This window comes from Diachasma alloeum, unplaced genomic scaffold (genome assembly GCF_001412515.2).
Source record: "Diachasma alloeum isolate Michigan unplaced genomic scaffold, Dall2.0 Dall_scaffold_00672, whole genome shotgun sequence".
Classification (NCBI taxonomy): Eukaryota; Metazoa; Arthropoda; class Insecta; order Hymenoptera; family Braconidae; genus Diachasma; species Diachasma alloeum.
The window spans coordinates 91,704-116,645 of NW_021680804.1; the positions used below are offsets into that span (position 1 = coordinate 91,704).

At 34.9% G+C, this 24,942-nt stretch overlaps 2 protein-coding genes across 3 annotated transcripts in view; one reads left to right on the forward strand and one right to left on the reverse strand.

Annotated features, from left to right (window-relative positions):
* Positions 1-14,784, forward strand: part of LOC107044077 (tumor necrosis factor receptor superfamily member 14) — a 39,161-nt gene extending 24,377 nt beyond the window's left edge. The window contains exon 2 of the mRNA XM_015265821.2: positions 12,945-14,784. Coding sequence (XP_015121307.1) covers positions 12,945-13,418 — 474 coding nt within the window. The 3' untranslated portion in view covers positions 13,419-14,784. The remainder of the gene's footprint in view (positions 1-12,944) is intronic.
* Positions 13,464-24,942, reverse strand: part of LOC107044075 (AP-2 complex subunit alpha) — a 28,862-nt gene continuing 17,383 nt past the window's right edge. For both annotated transcript variants that reach the window (XM_015265819.2, XM_015265820.2), the window contains exons 8-9: positions 24,366-24,573; positions 13,464-18,661 (exon numbers count right to left, since the gene is read on the reverse strand). In XM_015265819.2, coding sequence (XP_015121305.1) covers positions 18,584-18,661; positions 24,366-24,573 — 286 coding nt within the window. In that variant the 3' untranslated portion in view covers positions 13,464-18,583. The remainder of the gene's footprint in view (positions 18,662-24,365; positions 24,574-24,942) is intronic.

The following is a 24,942-nucleotide window of genomic DNA, read 5'->3' on the forward strand; positions in this document are numbered from 1 at the left end:
ATTACACACTTGTTGCGTAATATACTATTAATAGGTGATGCGCATGCGCGTCATGCGTTATTTCGGGTTTCAGTTGAGTGTGGGTAGGCGCTCGAAACCCGCTACTTTCCAGTTGACTATAGGCCTTTTGCGTAGCTCTTCATGTGTTGGGTTTTTGCTTTGCATGTGTTGTGTACATACGAGGACTCTCTGCCTAAGTTAGGTACAGTACCCGAAATAGGTGGCGCTGATTAGCATGTATGTACATGGTTACACATGCTCAAATCTTGATTGTATGACACCAACGAGCTGCGCAAGCGGCGTTATAACCCATGCGGTTACACGCACGTATCATATAAAAAAATTAATTGTTTATTGGTAGTTTGCCCCATAGACGCTTGAAATGTTTAAAATAGTCCAGAGCCTCGAATTTATTAGCTACAGAGGTTTTTTGTTCAAAATTTTCGAAAAAATGTGGACAATAACAATTGCGAGCTATTTTTTTGAAATTCGACTCCTACACTGCTAACTTTGTTTTTTTTTAATATAAAAAATTGGAACATTCATGTAAAATAGCCAGAAAAATATTTCTGAACGAATCGAGAATATAGTTTAAATATTTTCAAGATAATTTTTCTAGCTATTTTATATGAATGGGGCAGTTTCTTAAATAAAAAAAAACGAAATTAGGTGTGTAGTGGTCGAATTTCAAAAAAATAACTCGTAATTGCTATTGTACACTTTTTTTTTAATTTTGAAAAAAAATCATCTGTAGCTCCAAAATTGGAGGCTCTAGATTATTTTTAACACTTTATCCCTCTGCGGGGTAAACGAACAATGAACATTTCTATTTTTTTCACTAATTATTGATTTTTGGACCCATATAATCAATCATCAATGCATGATAAATTTCACACCATTAACCCGTGAATTTTAAAACTCATACACTGCTAAAAATTTTAGTCTGAATTTTTCGTGTCAAATCTCGGAAATTTTTACCATGTTTCATTTTCACTGAAATTTCAGGAAATTTTGTCATTGAAAAATGAAATGTTGTATTGATTTTCTATTCGAATGATTTGAAAATCAATAAAATACTTGACTTTTCGGTTCAATTATTCCGTGCAAATTCGGCAAAATCAGTAAAATTCGGGGAAAAATTGAAAATTCGTGTCATTTTGTTTTTGAATTTTTATGTTTCACTGAACATTCAATCAAGTTATGAAATTTCCATCTCACTCCCACTGGAAACTCATGAATTTCCTTGAATTTTACCTAAAACTTGAATGGTACTTTCAGCACTATTTTCCCCCTAAATCGGATTCAATGTCACTCTCATGAGAATTACCGCCATATTTTCCATGAAATTTCTAAAAATTTCTAACAGTGTAGTAACTTCTCCCCTTAAATTGAATTCAATGCTTCATTGAATTTAAAATTGGCCCAACGTTGGCAGCCAACATTGCCCCAACATAAAAATTTTTACCTTTCCCTGACTATTTGTTTAAAAATATTGTTTTTCAACAACAGATGATGCAATCCACCTCATGATCGAACTCAGTGAAGGTAGCATTGACAGAATATTTTAAATCACAATTGTATTCATTTAATGCCCGGGTGGATTATCTTTCGAACGTGATCTTGGTTGTTTTTTTTATTTTGATAATCTGAAATGATCTTCAATTGCTATTCAGTTTTACATAGCCCTGGAGTCCCCAAAAATTATGATTGTACAATCAAAAAAACGTTGAAAAAAGCTGAACATTTTCAAATCGCATTTTTGAATAATATTGGAAAATAAACCCTATAGAGAGGACATTGGAAATTAATAATTCGATGTATCTAATGGCTGTTAGGTCGTCATTTATCACAGTAGTCAATGGCTGTCGAATCGTTAGTTACCATGATAAATTATCCATTCACTATCTCCTCTCCATCGGACTTATTTCTTAATCTTTATCAAAAACGCTCTTTGAAAATGTTCAGTTTTTTTCTATTTTTGCTCCCGAATGGACGCTTTGCCATCGTTCGATTTTCACATTATCCAATTTTCATTGGAAATGATGTAGAATGGTCTGAAACGTAAAAATACGAAGTTTGACGACCATGTCTGTATGTTGGTCCCTCCACCGCCACTTGCCCGGTGGTCAACTTTTAGAAAATCGAATAATAAATTGACTTAAAATTTTTTTAAAAATGTGAGAAAAAATGTGAGGTCTGTGCACAAGGTCACCTCGATCGGTCCAATAATTCTTAAGAAAACGCGATTTGTTTTTATATCGATTTTCTCAGATATCTCCAAAAATAGTGCACCGATTTTAATTTTTTTTTCAAAATACTCGCCTCAAAATACTCGCCTCCTATCTAGATCAATCGAAACCTATATACCCGTCCACGTAAAGTGTTCGAGATATTTCCACTTTTCTGTTTTTTCGAAAAAATCGTTGTTCGCTCTCTAGCCTTCGCAAACATTGAGATATCAACTTGAAAATTTGACACGACCTTCCTCTTATGATAAAAACGGTTCGCATTTTGAATAGGCTCAATCGGATCAGTAGTTTTGGAGATATTCAACTTTTTCTGAAAATTTATTATATGCAATATCTTCAACGCAACCGATTTCACTTTTTTTTTCAAAGTACTCGTCTCGATATCCCCTATCTAGATCAATCGGAACCTATAAGCCCGTCCCGGCAAAGTTTTCAAGATATTGTCATTTTTTTATTTTTTTGAAAAAATCGGTCGCTCTCCCGCCGCCGCAAAAATTGAGATACCAACTTGAAAATTTGACACGACCTTCCTCTTATGATAGCAACGATTCGTATTTCGAATGGGCTCGATCGGATGAGTATTTTTGGATTTTCAATTGATCAATTCTTTGTGATGCACTTATCTTATTTTTCAATATAATGGCTTACTACTGTCATGTCAGAATGGACGAAACCTTTCTTCAATAACACTGTATGTCAGCCATGAAAAAGTATGAAAACTTTTTGATGAAATAATTTTTAGAGTCGAATGTTTTAATCTCAAAATGGAAATATCTCGAAAGATAAATAGTTGGAGTTTCAAACCGAATTGACAGAAGGTCAATTATTGGGAAATGTGCAAATAGCACTTGAATGTTCTCTTATTTACTCGTTGTCTTTTTAATCTGTCGAGAGGATAATTTCGAAAAGGATTCACAAGGTTTAAATTCAAAATGATTTTAACACTTTATATTTTCATCAGTAAGAGTGAGTTTACAATCTTAGTAACTAATGATTTTTGACTTACATGAATTGTTTCGTTGATCGGTGACACTTACGATATCGATTGACAATTGTTTCAAAAATGTTTTTGTATCATTTAAATTATTTTGAATGAAGATAATTATTTTCCAAATTCTATCGATAAGATGTATGAGTATTTTTTAAAGAAAGAATCATAAAAGATTCTATTTAATTTGAAATTGAGTCTTGAAAGACTTTAATTAGTAATGAGTCATGAAAGACTTTTTATAGAAAGGAAAGTTATGAAAAACTCTACGTATTACTTTGAGATTATCGAAGAATATAATGATGATATCGTAGTGTACTTTTGAGGTTGAAATCTCAAAAGTAAATGCACAAGCCAACGGTTAAAGTGCAAGTCGAGNATGAGTCATGAAAGACTTTTTATAGAAAGGAAAGTTATGAAAAACTCTACGTATTACTTTGAGATTATCGAAGAATATAATGATGATATCGTAGTGTACTTTTGAGGTTGAAATCTCAAAAGTAAATGCACAAGCCAACGGCTAAAGTGCAAGTCGAGTGTCGGAGTTACGACGACTTTGACGACTGGTGACTTGTAGATGATGGAGGTGTGTACTGGTAACTGAATTCGGTGCCCTCGAGCAGCCCTTATATATCCTTGGTTTGACCATGATGCATGGGGTGTTACCCTGGCGACCAAGTATTTTCTTATTTTTTTGGTCTTAGTCCACGTAAGATTTTTATAATTGTAGAACTCCCTCAAGCTTCGACACATGGTGAGTCTCCCCTCGTGACAACGTGGCTATCTCGGTGCTGGTTGGTCGAGACTCTTATTTCTATAACTTTATCGGTTCCCCACGTGTCCGATTCTCGTAAGGTATCTGTCCCCCGGTATGGTGCCGATCGTTCTCCAAAGTATGATAATGGCTTTGGAGGCGCCGCGATTATTCGAAGGGGAGCGTTTGTCTGAAGATTCGCCACCTTGTCGTTATCTTGGAATGGATCAATAATTTGACGAGTCCACTCGCTAGCCAGTTCTAATTTTTCTAATCTCATCATGATAAATTGAATAGAATATTGTACTCTTCATTTATGGATAGAATTTGTTTTAGTATAATTATTGAATTCTTAATTTTGAAGATTCTTATCTCTTAAAGATAAATAAATTAATCTAACAATTCACGGTTTTAATTGTTACATGATTATATTCTAGTTTTTGATTAATAGGTGTCGTCTCTTCATTTCCATTTCTATTATTCTTCGAATATATGGTTTCCACATTTGACCCTTGTGATTGTTAATATTCGATACTCAGAATTGATTCTTGCTATTGTCCATTTGACCATTGGGACAGTATGTGTTTACAAAAAGAATGGGTCTTTTGTAAAGAAAATTATTTAGAAAAAATGTATTTTAATGCATTTTTCGACGGACGTCACACCCCCCTAGTTAGACGGAAGTACGAGTGACGTTAGAGAATGAGAACGACGTACCCAAAATCTAACTGACAATAATTCTAATCAATGATTTATGGAATAACTTATTAGTAGAAATTTTTTTCTTTTGGTTTTTTTTTCAGGGTTCATAATCTGGATCTGAATCATATTGTGGAAGTTTTCTCTTTTCATTTTTATCACCTTTACTTTTTATTTCTGTTATCTTAGTAATTTTAAATCGATTAGAGTACTGTTTTTGGTTTATTCTTATATAATATTTTGACGTTTCCATTCTTTGAGACTTCTAACACTTTGGAAGGACCTTGGTATTGATTACCCAACTTTCCTGGTTTTGGTCCACTCAATAAAAATCCGTTATCACCCTCTTGAAAGTTGACAGGGTTGATTTTTCCATCGTAATAGTGTTTTGATTTATGTTTTGAGTCGACTAGATTTTCGTAAGCTAATTTCCTTACTTCTGTTAGACGTTCTACTAAATTTGTAATGTATTTTTCATAAGTAGGTAATTTATCTAATTCGTGCAACGGTTCCTCCGATGGAAGTCATGCAGTTTTACCAAAAACTAATTCATATGGTGTGAATTTTGTGCCTTCATGGACACAAGTATTATAGGATAGCATGGCTAAATCAATCCATTCATCCCATTCTTCATCTTTATCTGCATATTGTTTTAAATATTCACCTAATCCATGATGTGAATGTTCTAAAGATCCATTTGATTGTGGATGAAATGCAGTAGTTTGTAATTTTTTAATTCGAAATCTTTTCGTAATTCTTTGCATAAAATCACTTAGAAAATTTGAACCTTGTCAGTTAATGTTGCTGTAGATGCCCCGTAGGTACACATGAAACGTTTTAGAAAAGCATCAGCTACCGTTTCCGCTCTCATATTTTCTAACGGATTTGCGATAGAAAATTTCGATAGTTGATCTTGAATTGTTAAAATATATTCTTTATCATTTCTTGTTCTATTCATTGGACCGACAATGTCCATAGCTACTTTTTCGAAAACTGTACCAGGTGTATCAGTAATCAACATTGGTTGTTTCGTTTTAACACGAACTAATTTTTTCAATTGACAGTTCAAACACTGTTGGATTCTTCTTTGAATATCTTCTTTCAAATTCTCCCAATAATAATTGTGTTTGATTCTATTATAAGTTTTAGAAACTCCTTTATGTCCTCCAATTGGAGAATCGTGCATTTCTTGGAATATTCTATCTCTCTCTTCCATAGGAACATATTTAATAGTACCAAGACAAATTATAATTTTTATTTTACTTTCATTGAAATTTCGATCAATTATAGACATTATTTCTTTCCATGGAATATTACCAATGAATTCTGAATAAGATATTGAAATTGTTTCAATTTCTTCATTTTGTAGGGCTTCTTTCAAATTATTTAAACTTTCAGTAATATATTTCTTTATCAAGAGATTTGATTCTCCACTTGATCCTTTAATGATAGAAGCATAATGCCTTCTTTTTCCAATTTTTTGTTTATAGATCCCACCTAAGCTTGTTGCTTTTATAGTAGGCAATTTATTTATTTTTCTTAATTCTTTTGCTCCTTCATCGAGGTTCGCCCTCTTCTGATAGGAAATAAAATAAATTATCTTTTCGATAAATGAATAATTCTTTAGAAGATATTATATTTGATTTTTGAACTTGAAATTTATTTTTATTATTCTCATTTTTTATATCAATTAAATTTTCAAATTCAGAGTCTGAATTATTACTTTCAATTTCACTATCATTTAGTGAGTCATTAGATTTAGAAAATGAAGAGTCTACGGATAGTGGTTTACCCTTATTAGAATGGGTTCCAAACATCTCCTCGTCATCGGTTTCTAAATTTTCAGGAATTTCACGTACTGAGTTTGATACTCGTTTCGGTGGTCTACCTCTTTTCTTTCTAATTTTAGTATTATTTGGAATTTGACCATTTTTATTTTTTATTTTACATGGAATCTCATCATTTTTATTTTTAATTTCATATGGAATTTTACCATTTTTATTTTCAATTGAATTTTCATTTTCATCATCAGATTCTTGTAAGATATCTAAAATTTCTTGTAATTCAGGGTCGAGAAGTTTCTTTCCCTTTTTCTCTTGTGCCCGAGTAGTTACATTGACTAATTCTACGGGATTACGTGATAACGCATCCGCATTCAAATTTATTTTCCCCGGTTTGTATTGCACATCATAATCATATTCGGCTAATTTTAATCGCCATTTTTAAATTCTTGAATTCGCTTCTTTTGCAGTACGAAACCAAACCAAAGGCTTATGATCCGTAACTAGAGTGAATTTATGCCCATAAATATAAAGTCTGAAATTTTTTACTCCTTGAACAATAGCTAAAGCTTCTTTTTCATAAGTATCATATCTCAGTTCTGCTCCCCTTAAAACTTTAGAGAAATAAGCAGTAGCTTTATCTTTCCTAATTTCTCCTTGAGATAGTACTGCACCAATGGCAATATCTGAGGCATCCGTAGTAATAACGAAGGGTTTTGAAAAATCTGGATATTGTAAAATAGGAGCAATGCATAAAGCTTCTTTAAGAGTCTCGAAAGCGTTAGATGCTTCTTGAGACCATTTAAATTCTACATCATTTTCAAGTAATTTTGTAAGAGGTTTTGCAATTTTTGAAAAATTCTGAATGAATCGTCTATAATATCCTGTTAAACCCAAGAATGAACGGATATTTTTTTGTTTCTTTGGAATTGGAAAATTTTTAACTGCACTCAATTTAGCTGGGTCAGGTTTTAATCCTTCTTTGCTAATTATGTGTCCTACGTAATTTACTTCTGGACGCAAAAATTCGCATTTATAGGATTGTAATTGCAAGTTTGCTTTCCTCAAACGTTGCATTAATTCATCGAGTTTTTTTCCATGTTCTTCTAAATTCTTTGCAAATACTATAATATCATCAAGGTATACGAACATTGATATACCTTGTAATCCAGTTAAAACTGTATCCATTAATCTTTGAAAAGTTGCTGGTGCATTTTTTAATCCGAAGGGCATTCGATTAAATTCCCGATGACCTTTAGGTGTGGAAAATGCTGTTTTATAACTGTCTTTTGGATCCATCCCTATTTGATGGTATCCAGACGCTAAATCAAATACTGAGAAATATACAGAGCCTCCTAATTGATCAAGAATGTCAGTAATATTAGGAAGAGGATAAGCGTCAGTTACTGTTTTTTCATTCAATTGTCTGAAATCAATTACAACTCGCCATCTCTTATTACCTTTTGAATCGGGTTTCTTTGGTACGATCCATACAGGACTATTTATAAGGAGATTCTGATCGTTTTATTATTCCAGTATCAAGAGATTCTTCAATTTGTTTATCAACTTCAATTTTAAAAAATTGTGGCATTCTACATTGTTTTGTTGTAATTGGAATATCAGATGTGATTGGAATTTTATGTTGGTAAACTTTAGTTGATTCTAATGGTTCACCAGGTATATAAAATCTATCTGAATATTTTTTTAAGATTTTTTCAACGTGATTTTTCTCATCTTTTCCTAAATGATTTAATCTCAATAATTCTTTAATTTTTTCAAATCTATCAGTAACTTTGACTTTCTTTATATCATCCATGATTTTAGTCGTTATATGAGTAATTCTAGATTTATTATTGGAATTGTACTTTTTATCATTTTCTCGATCATTTTCCATATTGATATTTTGATTTGAGGATTCTTGTATTTTCTCACATTCACGAATTTTTAAATTGGGTATTTTTATTTTTATTTTCTCGTATGTCGTATTATAAGCTTGCATGTAAGCACGACCCTTACGGTTACGCACGAGACATTCGCCTGCGTAAACTCCGTCACAAATTTTTAAACGAGGTATATATCCCTCTTTAATTTCTGGGTTTTTAATTTTTATGAAGAATGTTGCTTCGCTTCGAGCTGGTATATAAGTAGTGTCATTCTCCGAATTTTCACTTTTTTCGAATGGGTATTTTATATTATTGATTGTTAGGGAATTATTTTCATAATTTTTGCTCCCGTAGTTTTAAAGAAACTTGAGCCTAATAATCCTGCATAAGGAATTGAAATGTCATCAAGTACTACGTGGAATAGTGCCACTTTTCCCAAGACATCTAAGTTCATACTACCCAATGTCATTACTGGAATTTTAGAAATACCGTCTAATTCAATTACGTTTGATTTATCAATCATTATATCCGAATCTACATATTCTGATTTGAGTAAATTTGAAGAAGTTCCTGAATCTAACATTAATTTCATTTCTTTTCAATTTTTAGTATATCCGATTTTTATGAACGGAATGTCTTGATTATTTTTTAAATATACGGAAATTACTAGGAATCGTCGCTCAACTCCGATTCCTGAACCGTAGTTATTGGATGCTGCGCGAACCCATCTTTCCTCCCGCCCGATTGGAAAGATGTTCGTCGGTTTCCCGAATTTTTGTCAGTCAAAACACTACAATTTTTCAATACATGGCCTGTTTTCTTACAATAACGACAAGTTACGTTTTCATTATTCCGCGAAGGTGGTTGGTTGGAACCATTTCTACATTGTTCTGCAGTATGATTGAATCTGTCACATATTTGACATTTAATTTGATTTTGTTCAGTTTCTATTTCGAAAGAAACAATTATCAGTGGTGTGGTTCATTTTACGACAAATTTGACAAGGTTCGTTATTTCGATTATTTGAATTTTTCAGTCGAGTGAAACACGTTTTTGCGGAATGTCCATTCTTTTTACAAATTTGACAAATCATTCCGGGAATTGGTTTAAAATTTGGATTTTGAAAATTTCTTGAATTATTTCGATCATTATGATTGTGATTTTTATGATTTCCATTATTTACGAAGTTTACTGATTTAGAATCGATCGTTTTCACGTCGGTTTTCCTTGTTTGGTCTTCACCACGCAAATCTTTCTTTGCTATTAACTTTCTTTCAATGATGATAGCCCTATCATATGCATCTTTTAGTGTAGCACACGCTGGCATACGTTGATCAATTTCTGGCTTTAAGCCTTGTATGAAACATTGTTTAATATTATCTTGAATTTTCGTCTCATATTCAGTAAGTTGAGCCGCTGTCGAAGCTGGATTATTTATTTTATAAGCTTCTATAATTTCTTGCCCTTTTTTCCTCAATCTATTTGAAAAATTTACGACAGTTTCATTTTTTTTTTGGAACATTTTCCATAATTCTCCCTGCAATTGCCATTCAGTTTTTGTAGGAGTGTAAATTGCTTTTAACGCGTTTATCAAATCTTTAATGTTAGTATATTTTACACCATTTAATGATTCTTTGAATGATTGACTCAAACACTTTCTTTGAATTAATTTCGTAATATTTTCTTCCGCTTCTTCGCAATTTAATATAAAATCGAATAATTCACCCGGTTCTCCTTTGAAAACTGGGATGCATGAAACTGCATCTTTTAAAGATATCAATTGATTAGTACTCAGCGTATCAGGCATATTTGCTACGTTATTTTCTACGATATTTATCGGAATATTTTGATTAGAATCGTCTAAATTTGGGATTTCAAGGTTTTCTGGATTTCGATTTTCTAACGTTTCGTTCAATTCTTCCCCCGTTAATGTTTCATCTATTTCTTCTATTATGGTATCATTAAATTCATCACTTGGTTCGTCACTTGATTCGGCACTATCTTCACTCTCTACCGGGAAACCGGGAAAATCGCTTATTCGTGTTGAAAAACCTAAACCCGAATCAGTTGTTTGATTTTGCGTTAATTCTTCTTTCGTGTTTCTCCCCACTCGCTTTGGTGGAGTATAAGGACCTAATAAAATACCACTGTCACTTCTTAATTTACGTGTATTTTTACTTTCGTCGGAAGTTGACGGTTGAAAATTTGGTGTTCCTACACTACGAGCAATAAGCTTTTTCTCGCGTCGATTTTCCGCTCTTATTCTCGGTAGGTCGGCCAAAGTTATCTCTTTACTCGCTTTCAGTTCCTCGACAGATGCTTTTTCCGACATTTGTATACATTTTTATCAAATATCACGTATTTTCGCGTAAAATTATTTTTATTCGCGACGAACGGAATTCTGAGAATTTAATTTTTATTTTTACGCGTTCTTTTTTTCTTTATCCACTTTTCCTTTCATTTATTTATTTATATTTTTGTTATACCAAGTGAATTTCAAAATTATCCTTTATTACAACGAATGAATTTGCTAAAATATTTCCAATTGAGACAGAAATGTGAGAAGCACAATTGTTTGAACATTTATTAATTTTCTTCAATATAGTGATTGAGGCTTTTTAGCTTTGGACGAGCCCCCAACAAAATGTCATGTCAGAATGGACGAAACCTTTCTCCAATAACACTGTATGTCAGCCATGAAAAACTGACCTGAAAAAGCATGAAAACTTTTTGATGAAATAATTTTTAGAGTCGAATGTTTTAATCTCAAAATGGAAATATCTCGAAAGATAAATAGTTGGAGTTTCAAATCGAATTGATAAAAGGTCAATTATTGGGAAGTTTACAAATAGCACTTGAATGTTCTCTTATTTACTCGTTGTCTTTTTAATCTGTCGAGAGGATAATTTCGAAAAGGATTCACAAGGTTTAAATTCAAAATGATTTTAACACTTTATATTTTCATCAGTAAGAGTGAGTTTACAATCTTAGTAACTAATGATTTTTGATTTACATAAATTGTTTCGTTGATCGGTGACACTTACGATATCGATTGACAATTGTTTCAAAAATGTTTTCGTATCATTTAAATTATTTTGAATGAAGATAATTATTTTCCAAATTCTATCGATAAGATGTATGAGTATTTTTTAAAGAAAGAATCATAAAAGATTCTATTTAATTTGAAATTGAGTCTTGAAAGACTTTAATTAGTAATGAGTCATGAAAGACTTTTTATAGAAAGGAAAGTTATGAAAAACTCTACGTATTACTTTGAGATTATCGAAGAATATAATGATGATATCGTAGTGTAGACTTTTGAGGTTGAAATCTCAAAAGTAAATGCACAAGCCAACGGCTGAAGTGCAAGTCGATTGTCGGAGTTACGACGACTTTGACGACTGGTGACTTGTAGATGATGGAGGTGTACTGGTAACTGAATTCGGTGCCCTCGAGCAGCCCTTATATATCCTTGATTTGACCATGATGCATGGGGTGTTACCCTGGTGACCAAGTATTTTCTTATTTTTTTGGTGTTAGTCCACGTAAGATTTTTATAATTGTAGAACTCCCTCGAGCTTCGACACATGGTGAGTCTCCCCTCGTGACAACGTGACTATCTCGGTGCTGGTTGGTCGAGACTCTTGTTTCTATAACTTTATCGGTTCCCCACGTGTCCGATTCTCGTAAGGTATCTGTCCCCCGGTATGGTGCCGATCTTTCTCCAAAGTATGATAATGGCTTTGGAGGTGCCGCGATTATTCGAAGGGGAGCGTTTGTCNAATCTCAAAATGGAAATATCTCGAAAGATAAATAGTTGGAGTTTCAAATCGAATTGATAGAAGGTCAATTATTGGGAAATTTGCAAATAGCACTTGAATGTTCTCTTATTTACTCGTTGTCTTTTTAATCTGTCGAGAGGATAATTTCGAAAAGGATTCACAAGGTTTAAATTCAAAATGATTTTAACACTTTATATTTTCATCAGTAAGAGTGAGTTTACAATCTTAGTAACTAATGATTTTTGATTTACATANTGGGACAGGTATGTGTTTACAAAAAGAATGGGTCTTTTGTAAAGAAAATTATTTAGGAAAAATGTATTTTACTGCATTTTTCGACAGACGTCACACTACCAATGGCATTGGTAGAAATGAAAAATAAAATAGACAACTAACGCACGTAGTAATGGTCAAATATCTTCTGCCGAATAGGCTCGGTAAACTGCTTTTTTTTTCATTGCACAATCATAATTTTTAAGGACTCCTGCGTGATGTAAAATCCAATAGAATCTGTGATATATTTTACGTTATGAAGATGGAAAAACAATCGAGACAACTTTCGAAAGATAATCCACCAAGCCCGTAAACAATTATTTTTTCAATTATCGTCGAAAAACGATGGTTCACATACACACATACACACATACATACACCTAAAAATACAATATTGAAACTCCTGACGCCAAAATTAATTATCCCCATCCAAAAAATTGGAAATTTCGGATTTGTCGAATACATGCTTCCATTCGAAAGTAGAAAGAGATTAAATAAAAAAAAATTCTCATGATTTTTTAATTCTATGTTCTAGACCTGCGAAGCAAGACCCCGAATCAGACATCACAGAGGTGACTCCAGATGCACGAGATGTGCCCCAGGATGGGGCGTATCAACGGCCTGCACTCCGCAAAAAGACACAGAATGCGGTAAATGTGTGCGAGGCACTTACAGTCCTCACCACAACCTCCAGCCCTGCTGGATTTGCTCTCGATGCGGTCCAGGCCTCTACGAAGCTCATCCCTGCACCTCGAAGACCGACACAGTCTGCGATTCGTGCCACCGCCACGCCCTGGACAATGCCGACTACCACAGAAAGTGCAAGGGCCACAAGAATTTATTTCTAGCCCCTGAAGATGCCAAAAGTACTGGTGAAGAGAGCTCTCTCGTTAATGAGGACGACGACGAGCTGGAGGAGAGAGAAGAGAAAGAGCGCGAATTCATTCTCGCACAAGACATCGAGGCTGACATTCGTGAAGCTCAAAAAAACTCAATGCAGAGGTTTTAGATTGAATCAATGAGTTATTTTCGAGAGAAACTAGTCAAGACGATCTTTCTTAACAGCAGTTGTACATATATATTTATTCGATCTGGGAATACAATTTGATATTTCAAATCACAATAGATCTCGAAGCCCAATCGAATTCACAATAATACTCGTCATTCGTTCGCATCAATCATCTAAACTAAAAAAACGTCTAAAACTCAATGCATCCTGCGCTCAGAAATAAACATGTACAGAATCCTAACTTTGCACTCGCAGTATATATATATTTATATTATCTTCATTTTGTTTTTATTTTTTAACTTTTATCTATATCTTTTTGTATATATTTAGTTGATCACATATACAATTTTCTTGTATATAACCAAAGACATTTTCTCAGCTCATACGTACGGTTTTATCAATAGTTTTAATGATAATGATTCGTTTAATTCGTTCTGTGGATTTATTTGGACCAAAAAAATTAATTCATCATTTGCGGTTCCGTTAACAAGTGCAAAATCATGGCATACCAGTTTCACTGAGATGATAATCATTCTTGTTAATGAAAGCTAATCTCTACAATAGTGCCAATTATTGATAAAATATTATGTCGTAATAATTTTTGTTTTGAATTTGTCTCATTTGTCATGTGAGAAATTTCCAAGGATCTCAGAGACGTAAATAAAGCGTAAGCTAGTGATCAGTGTCGAGTAGATTAGTTTTAAGTGTAATATATACTTTAGGATTTATCCAATTATTTAATTATATAACATAGTTATTATATTTGGTTCGGCGACCTCGATAAAACAGGCGGTCGAGGGAGAGTTTATTCATCATCAAACGATATTTCCATTGTTTCATCTCGTACAATTGTCGAGCAGGCTGATCCAGATGGTTTCAGAGAATGATATTAATGAAGTATTGTCGTGACAATTGTATGAGAGCGTTTTGTGTTGAGCCAGCAGTGGAGAAATTAGGGCGATAAGGGTGTGGCAGGCAAGGTGAAAGCTGAACGCTTATTAATTATTATCAATTTGTTAATTCGACTGCGAGCGTGAGCGAGATATTTCTACCACTGGTGAAAATTTCTAAATGAAGTTTTCGATAAAAGTGCTTCAAATTCACGGCGCACTGAGAGAAAAAACTAGTTTTGACAAAGAAGGTTTACTTGATACAAGAAAATATTCATTACAATGAAAGATGTTATTTTCCATCGATATATTTACATTCTGTATTATCCCCGGGCTATGTACTCGGTCAAACCTTGGATATTTTCAAGGTACAAATTACATGGAAATTATCCTGTGTATGAGGAAAACAATTAATTAATTATCAACAAATAATTAATTATTATTAATTATATCCAAAACGAGTTCAAGTCCGTGTGCCTCCGAATTTTTTAAATTGTGTATTGATAATTAATTCATTGTTTCCCTCATATAGAGGTCCGAAAAGTTGAAGGATAGTATATAGCATCCTGCTTTCCATGTAATGTATTCCTTAAGAATATGTAAGGTTTGGCCGAGTAGATAGCCCGGGGATAATACAGAAGAAAATATTCTCTTGTCAATTTTAAAAATCGTGCAGTCTCCTGATGAATAATTTCGTTCTCAGACTGACAGAACAAGTTTTCCAACAGGATGCGATTCTCTTGTCCCGAGAGAATTTTTAAGCGCTCTCAATACTAGAAATTATGTCCTTCCCATAAATTCATGTAGTTTGCGTTATATCTAGAATTTTTTTTTCATCAGGACTTTGACTACATAAAATCTTGCACAAAGAGCGCAAAACTTGAGATCAATTTTCTGTACACTTGAACTGATAAGGAAAGTGTTGGTCATGCGTTCAAAACAAGAATTCCTGAGGGGTAGATGTTGAGTGATCAGATCGGCAAAGTGTGAATTCTCTCAATCCATTAAATTCTAGATTATTCAATTCTAGTGTTAAAATCTAGATTATTTCATTCTAGTGTTATGCTAACACTTGAAAATTTTCTCGGGAGCCGAGAATCTCATTCTGTTGAAAGACTTCTTTCTCTCAGTGTGAGCACAATTATTTATTACAATTACAATTACAATCCATTATTTAGCAGGAGATTTCACGATTCTAGAAATTGGCAAGAGAATATTTTCTTGTACGAAGGAAATCATCTTTGTCAAAAGTAATTTTTTCTCTCAGTGTGTATACGAATTTTCAGATTTCCACAGGGAATCGCAATAAAATGCACGTAACTAATACAGCAGCATTGAATATTCATACGGGATTGTTCAGGAAAACTGAAGACTTCGTCCGATTTTCTGATATTGCAATAACATTTCATTAGTTTACCGGCAGGAATGCAAGGCAACTTTGAATATTTTATGAGAAGTTTCAGTCGGTAAGGCTATTAAGTTTCAATTTAGTCCGTTGCATAAAAATTCCTGGTTGAATAACAAGATCAGATATGAAAGTTGGAGGAGAAATGCTGATAAATTGTGAAGTTGTAGCTAACTGAAGAAACATCTGCATTGAGGTTTCTTCATTTTCATCATCAACAATAAAACAAGTTGCGTTTTCTGTAATATTACTTTATTTCCGGCAATTTTGAATGCAATCCTGGATATTCAGAGGTTTGGCTTGAATTAAAAAAATCTCGTATTGGAAACTTTAAACAGAAATTTTCAACAGTACTCTATGTTCGTTCATTCTAAATAATAGAAATGTCAAGCGTGTAATTATTTTATGAATTCAATGTGAACGGGCAGTCTTATTTCACTTTCAAATTGTACGAGTTTAGTTTTTAAGGACTAATGTACGACTTTTCTGTAAACACACGATTTTACATCATAAACACACAATTTCGTTCATATTATTTTGTCTCATTTTTCAATATCAATTGTCCCATTAAAACTACTATTATTATCGGGCTGAATGGTAACAATAGTACCCCGTGAGGCCGTTTTACTCTGGAGATATATGTCTGACTATATTGATATTTATGACTTCGTTTGGATAATCGTGGAAGTGTTTTTGAATCAATGCAACATGTGTATGAGATATTATATTGTTTAATAATATAAATCAATAATGTCTTACAAACATACATGTACATGGGGCTCGACGATAAAAAATAATTCAAATAATTACACAGAAATTATTCGCTCGTTTACAGTTTGGCGATAATAAATTCATTTTTATTGCAAGTATAATGGAGAAACTGAATTTGAAACTAATAGGGGGAAAAACATAACGCAACATATACAAGGAATTAAGACAAAGGCTTTCTTTTGGATATTTTAGCACGATTTTTACCATTTATCCTCCTCTCACTCTCGTATTCATGATTCTCTTTAGACTTTTATATATACGAATTCATGGTACATATATACTTCTTTATATTTCTTGTGAATATATGACGAGGCATAGTCTAATGATTCGAGCATTATTCCCTTTTTGGATTTTTATCTCACCATTTTTCTCTAAATCCTTTGTACAATAAAGGTTTCTCGAAGTTTCAATCAAAAATTATCATTTGAATGTTCAAAAGACAAATTATTTTGAGAAACTCTGTAAAGCATGAGTTCATTTATTCACGTTGATTGAATTTTAATATTCAATTTTTTTGTTATCAGTTTCTTTGGATACTGAAGAAAGTTGATTATCATATAATGACTCGTTGAGATTCACTTTAACGTCCTGTCGAACCGGTTCTCCACCGGATGTGGAGCTCATATTAATAACAATTAAAAATAAAATCAAAACCTCCTCAGTATCCCATAATTTCCTTACCCTCAATGATGATCGAAATTAAGAAAAAAAAACCTAATTCACTGAATTATTTTAAGCTACGCTATAATTCTTTTATAATTTCTCTGACTGATATGAAAGTGAATGTCTACAAACAAATTTTTACAGATTCCACGGGTGAATAAAATAATATACATACACCTTGGGGCGGGGGATCGGGGGAATTACGACAGACACTCATAGAGCATTTAACAGTGCAGCAACGAAGAAAAAAAATTATAAAAATAAATTCAAAAAAGAAGGGTAGCGACAGGTTTCAGCGGGGATAGTTTCTCCATAAATTTACGAATTTACTCGCATATTCTTCTCATTAATAATCTCTTACGTCAACTGCCATCAACAATCAGGGTGACATTTATTTACAATTATGATACTACCTTTACAATTGGATTATCATTCATTTTCACTGCAGTGAGACATTTTAATCATATCCCTCCAAGAGAACCGAAGGAAAAAATTCATTGAAATTAAAAATAGAATAAAAAAAGTAACGACTCGTATCATTCTGACACCTTCCACCATTTTCTGCAAGCCCTAAAATAATTCTGCACACTCAATCGACTGATAAATCAGTGAAAAAATTTCTAGTGACAGTGACAAAAGAAAAATCTAGGGCGTGAGCCTTCAGATTCATGAAAAAAAAAATTCTTCATTTTTGAGCTTCATTAAATAACATTGGACTTAGGGATAAACGAATATTGATATTGTACAGCTATTATCGTCACGCCCAGGGAGAGGTAAAAGCCCACACGTTCGTTCTCGACACAGGGGCGTTCAGGCAACAGATAATGTAAGAAATAAGGTGAGAAAACGAGACATACAGCGAGAAGACAGACCGCAGAGCACAGCTAGGAAGACTCACAGAAGTAAATCTACTGATTTCTATCAATTAAAATAATTATAACTCGTTGGACCTACTCTAGTCATTCCTCAGTGCTTCACGGTGGGAGAATTAAAAAATAAAAAACAAAAGAGGGATGAGCGACACTTATCAACTGAATCAATACAAAAATTAGTAAGAATTAAATTCTGGACTTAATACTGTCCTTGGTAGCCAATCTTCGTCTTTTCAGCTAAGTGTGATATTCTCATTCACCAAAGGTAACAGATATTTTGTTCATTTCTTCATCAACAATGTCGTCATCAATCATTACATCTTGAATTATCTCGAATTATCAGGCTCGGGATGATTAAAGATGCCTTATGCACGTGATGTGCCGTCATGAGTATAATCTTGGGGTACATGCGGATACATCACCGAGGTAATATCAACAACAGTGTCCTCGTTGTACGTTGAGAACGAACAGTAAGGTCCCCACGGGGTTTTGAGGGTTGCATAAATTAACAGAACACTCGTGAGTTAATGTTTCTGTGTCCTCGTTGTGTACCTGAGGGGCGCATTAAAATTGGTCCACCAGGAGATCGCATACCTCTATTGACATTGACTCTTTGCTGGAACGCACTGTTAACCGGAACATCTGGAATTTTAGTCAATTGATGGTTGAATAATAGTAATGCATAATTGGTTAGTTATTACTGTCTATTTTGCCTCAAATGCGTTGAGACTCTGGACAATGGAAAGTGGATGGACAATATTAGAAGGATATTGTTCAATTGTTGATAATAAAACATTTGAAATAAATCTCGGGTTAAATATTCTGCACTGAGACGTCATAGTGGAGATTTATCACAATTCACCCTATCGGGACTGTGAAAAAAAAAAAAAATTTTATCAAACATTTATTTATGTGAGAGAAGCATTTATTTTTTCAAACTCGTATTTCTCCAATCGAATCACTCCCAGGCGAACCTGATTAGGTTTCAATTATGACAATCAGGTTGCTGCAGAGGATGACTATGTTGAACATGACCTTGGATGAACTTTCGAGAAGTTCATTGGCCATGATTATTCATTTTTCAATTTCTTATTTTCTACAGGGAAGAATTTCAATTAATTTTTCAATGTTTATAATTATTGAGGGAGTTCACTCAAGGTTATAAATACCATGATCATCTTCTAGAGCAATATAATTGTCATAATTGAAACCTAATGAGCATTGCCAGGGAATGACTCGACTGAAGAAATACGGTATTGAAAAAATTAATACTTTGCTCAAGTAATTGGATATTTGGCAAAAATATTTTTTTTCTCAGTGGAGATTATTGATTTATTCTAATTGTTTGAAAGACAAAATTTCGTGCAAAACCTCAATTCAATAGTGAATTGATAAAACAGGATAATTCAGCCTGAGTTCAGGGCAAATTTTCGATGACAATTTCCTCAATTCTGATTTTGATCAATCAGAGTGCGGTATTCGGGGTCACGTGACACGTATCACACTGATAATTTCTCTGTAGCCTGTCAATTGTTTCCTACGAATTTGACAGATACTCCTCACATTTTGGTGAAATGGGTCCCGTAACCCCGAACACCGCACCCTGATCGGCCAAAATCAGAATTGAAGAAATTGTCCTCCGAATACCCCTCGACCTTCAAAATTCATCGGATGTTTCCCTCAAGTTTTCCTCCATATCAACGATCGGGATCAGTTTTTTCAAAACTGGTCCCTCTCGTTGCTATGCAACAAAACATTCGGGAAATATCCGATAATTTTGAAGGTCTTGGGGTATTATAGCTGAATATTTCTCAATGTAAGATGGCAAATTTTTCACAATGATTTTTTTTTCGAGTCAATGAATCGATCTAGGAATACCACTTGGTATTTTGCCTCACGAGGGATCTGAAAACCCAATCGAGTTCACAAATTATTGTGTACATGAACGACTATCAACTCGTTCATTCGCTCGTATCGATCTAAACTTAAAAATGTTATATATAGTGATATTATTTCCGTTTTGAATTCATTTTTCAACTTTCGTCTGTGCGAATATTTAGTTGATCACATATATGATTTGCTTTATGTAACCAAAGACATTCTCTCAGCCCATACGTACGGAGTTATCAATGATTTTAATGGTAACAATTCGTTTAATTCGTTCAGTGGATTTGTTCCGATCAAAAATTCTAGTCTCACTGATATATTAATCTTTTTAAGGAGATTCAACCATTTTCAATCATCAAAATTATCAATTAAATTGCGTGAGAAAAATTTGAAAAAAAATCATGAATATTCAGCATCATTTAAATAACATTCATTGTTTATAAAAAAATAATTGAAATTGTTTGAACTTTCGAAAATCTTATTTCTTTGTGCATTAAATCGATTTCTGGTAAAATTCTGAATATGAATAAATTTGTTACGATTCCGAAGAAATTATTTTTATGGTGGAAACTCGATCGCTTACAAATTATTCATAGAAAATGCTCGTAATTTTTAAAACTTGCAATTTTGTAATTATTTCATCAATCTTCCTCTAAAAGTAAACTTTTCAATTTTCTTTTCAGATTTTTTTTTAATGTTTTCTAACAATTCAATATCGAGATTCAAATTCAGACCTGCAAAGTTTAATTAATATAAAATCATTGTAAAATATCCGGAAACTTGAGGTCAAATGGAGCTCACCCGGTGGCTTGGCGTAGTGGGTAAGTTCGTTGCCTCACATGCGAAAGGTTCCGAGTTCAAATCCCGGCCGGGTAGAATGGTGCGATCTAACCATTTAAAGTCTTGATCATCATCGCAGTATACCCTAACCGGGTCGAAGCGATGTAAAATAACAATTAAAAAAAAATCGAGCTCAAATGAAGCCTCTGATTTTCGACTACAACAGTACACGGAGAGAAATATTCAAGAAAAATTATGGAACATTTCACGTAATCCGCAAGCGAGAATCATTTTCAGTGAATTTCTATAGCAATGTAAGAGAATAAATCTGAAACGTTCAGTAAATTTTCGGGTCTGTCACCGAAAAAATACGAAAAAGTCACGTAATTTTTCTGGAAGTTGTAAAATCTAACAGAAACTTCAAGACTTATTATGCTTCAGAACATGAAAATTCTTGGATGTTTAAGAATTTTTACGAAAAGTTCCGGAAAAATTACGGAACGTGTTGTTAAAATCCCCCCCTCATGGTGACTCATGGCTAGCCGTAAGGCGTCGGACGGATAAGTAATTTTTACGGAACAGATCGTAGAATTTACGTGACGATTGACACTTTTTATTGAATTTTACTTCGCTCCCAGATTACGTTTCGAAACGTAATTTTTACGTCTTTTTTTTGGTAATTCTTATTGAATATTTCTCTCCGTGTAGAATTACATTTCACTGGAGAAAAACTAGCCGAAGTACTTGGATATCCTCAATTAATGAAAATTAGTCTGCAATAATACCAATAATAATGCAATAATTTTCAAGTCTAATGATTACTTTAGTATTTGTTCAGTTATAGTATCTCGATGATCTGCTCGACCTTGACATCTTCTATCGTCACATCCTGCTGGATTGTCCCTGAAGATCGTACCTTGTAAGCCTCTGGACCGAAACTTCGTAAATTCATAGGTTGTCTAAGCGTCTCCCAACCGTGGTCCAGGACTAATGACGCCTTCACCGTACATGCAGCACTCCCTGGTTCAATCAGTCCGATTACTTCTTCCTTCCCCACTAGTACCTTCTTGATGTTCTTGTCGACCATATTTCCACAGCGGATCCCCACGAAGTTGACAGTTGTAGGTCCCTTCTCACGCTCACCGGGTATGTGTTTCTTTTCGCACACCTTGCAGCGTCTGGGTTTCTGCGGTTTCGGACAATCCCTTGATTCATGTCCGTAGTGACTGCAGTTGAAACATTTTAGTTTCCCAAATTCGTCGTAATTCGGTGAACGTCGTGGTGTACGTGTGGATGACTTCTTTGTAATGTCCTTGGAGTCTCTAGACTCACTAGTCGTGGACGTGGTCGTCTTCGGTTTCGCGGAGGATGACGTCGTCGATGTTGTAGGTTTCTCTCGTGTATTCTTTATTCGTTGTGTGCGTTGGTTTCTTGAACTTTGGTCTTCCAGCATGCTGTGGTATAGATCGGTCAAATCATAGTGATCTCGTGCCCTCATGGCCTCATACAGTTCCTTGGACCAAAGCCCAATTAGTATTTGTTCCTTAGTATCCTTGAGGTTTAGGTTCAAGCATTCGCATCTCTTTGCCTTGTCGTAAAAGTACTTCGTGAGATCTTCGTCCTTGCCTTGAACTCTCCTCTGCAAGTCGTTCCATTGGACTGTTGCACTCTCGTTGACGATGAACGTATCCTTGAATTTCGTCAGGAAGTCGTCGAAAGTATCGATCTCGTCCGCAATGATCTGATACCAGTTTTTCGCCCCTTCCGTCAGATTCATCGTGGCGGTCTCCAATGCAATTTCGTCTGACAAATGTTGTCGTCTCCTCATACCGTTCAGAGTTCTCAGCCATTCCCGTGCTTCTCGAGGTCCTCCGGTGCCGTCGTATGACGAGATGCGTTTCGATATATCTGGCATAACGTTGTAGTTTGTGTTACGGATTAGCTCTGCCATCATCTCATCTCGTCTACGGTTATCGGCGAGGATCATAGCTACTAGGTTTTCATGCAAATTTTCTGCTGAGGTCGTAGAGTTCGCGTTTGGGTGCGAAATGTGGTGATCGTTGAACCGATTTTCGATTGGGTTCTGGTACGGATTATTATTATACAGTGGTGATCTATGACCAGCCTGCGTCGTTGGCGGTCCTCGTTGATCACGTTGCATCGTTGGTGGTAATCCATGGCCAGCCTGCGTCGCTGGAGGTCCTCGTTGATCACCATGTATCGTTGGAGGCATGTTGTGACCGACCTGAATCATTGGTGGTGCGTGATACCCCATTTGTGCTATAGATTGTGGTTGATAGCTCACGAATAACATTTGTGGATAACCTTGATATCTGTTGGTATCATATAGAGGTTGAAAATTTTCCATTGGAGGGTAACTATATCTAGATTGCATATTTACCGACGATAAGTAGTGCTTATCAAGACTCTGTCGATACTTATCGTTTGAAAAGAGACTTCGTGGTGTCTGCATGCCTCGAGGTAGCTCGTACTGGTGGTCTCTCGCCCACGTGACTTTTGATTTTGTGGTAACGAAGGGTGTTGAAGCTCGTCCTTTTGATGTCGCGCCTGCTGAAGCCTGGTTTTCGTTCAAGGTCGTCAGCGGATCGTTGGCGTTCATCTGATTATGCGTTTCACCTCCTCGTCCATTTGTCGATTCCTGTGCCGGTGTCATTGTCGTTTCTCCGGATTTATCGGGGCTGAGTACGTTAGTTAAGTCCTCCGCGAGGCTCGCGGTGTTTTGCACAAATTCCTCGAAGTCCTTTTCGTTAATACCTCCCGACGCCATGATTGTACCTCGTTGTGTCCCTCGTTCCAAGCGTGGTTACTCCTATACCCTTGTTTGTACTTCTAATATCAATGGCTCAGTCTTCCACTTTGTGGTGCATTTTCGATTATTATCCCACTTCTGATTTGTTATAAGCGTGTTGACGTTCTTGTCAGTTTACTCGAGTTCCGTGATATTCGAAGTTAAGGGAGTACTTGGGTTAGTGACGTCGAGGTAGAAGGAGTGTACACTCACGATATTTGTAAATTAACTGAACTTTAATGCTAAGTAACTGCGACGGCATTACAGTAAGGAGAATAGAAAATTGAAATAAAGAACTTTGAACTCGATGTTGATATATAGCAATATTAATGTTCGTTAATAATCCTAGGCAACTCAAACGTTAGGATTCACTCTGCAAGGGACAGTGTACTCGCGCTCGTCTATCCCAAGACAGTCTCCCCAACAGTAGGTCCCTCGCCACTCGCCTCGAATTACGAATTTGTATCAATCGGTCACGTGTCGAACTGACCGCGGGAAATGTTGATGGCTGACAGTTATTTAATTATATAACATAGTTATTATGTTTGGTTCAGCGAGCCACATAAAACGCACGACAGAAGCGATGTTCTTTCATTATGGAACGATATTACCATTGTCTCAACTCATACAATTGCCAGGCAGTTTAGATGGTTCGGATGATTCAGAGAATGAAATTAATGCCGTATTGTCACAAGAATTATATAAGAGCATTTTGCGTAGATTCCACTTTGGTCCACAAAAATTTTCGATGTCTCTCTCAGACTCTTGGGGATTCACTCGAAACCGATCGTTTCTCGAGTGAAATTGACACATCCGTATTCATCATTTCACTGATTTAGCCATCTGTTATTAATGAGGATTGGTAATTACCTGTGCTTGTTTATTGGGCTCCAGGCGCAGAAGACAGCCGACCTGTTGTGCTCTCATGTGGACAATTCCAGCGCATACGAAATTGTCGGGATTTGGATCGATGCCGTCCAGCAGCTGCATTCCAAAGCCCTGGAGCTTAGTGCGCACCTGCTGGAGGTCCATGGGCGTTTGGGCTTTGAAGATTTTCTGTGAACGCTGCTGATTTGCACTGAAAATGAAGAGAATAGTTATGAATATTTATGGTCTCTGTAGGGATAACATGACAAGAAGCAATCAAATGAGTTCACTGAGAGAAAAAATTAGCTCTGCAGAGAAACTGTATGTTCCACGAGGAGTATTTGATGGAGTGGAACAGATCTACTTGAGGGAAATTAACCAACTTAATAGAAGGAAATTTTATATCTTACACAAAAATTGAATTTTTGTCGTGATCAGAAATATCCCTAGACGAATCGGAACTGTTGGCAGGAAAAAATATAGTCTATTGTACGACAATCTTTTGAACTGAGAGAACTCCATAGGTTTATACCATAGAAAGAAAACACTGACGAGGAAAAAATATTCCTCCCCCCCCCCC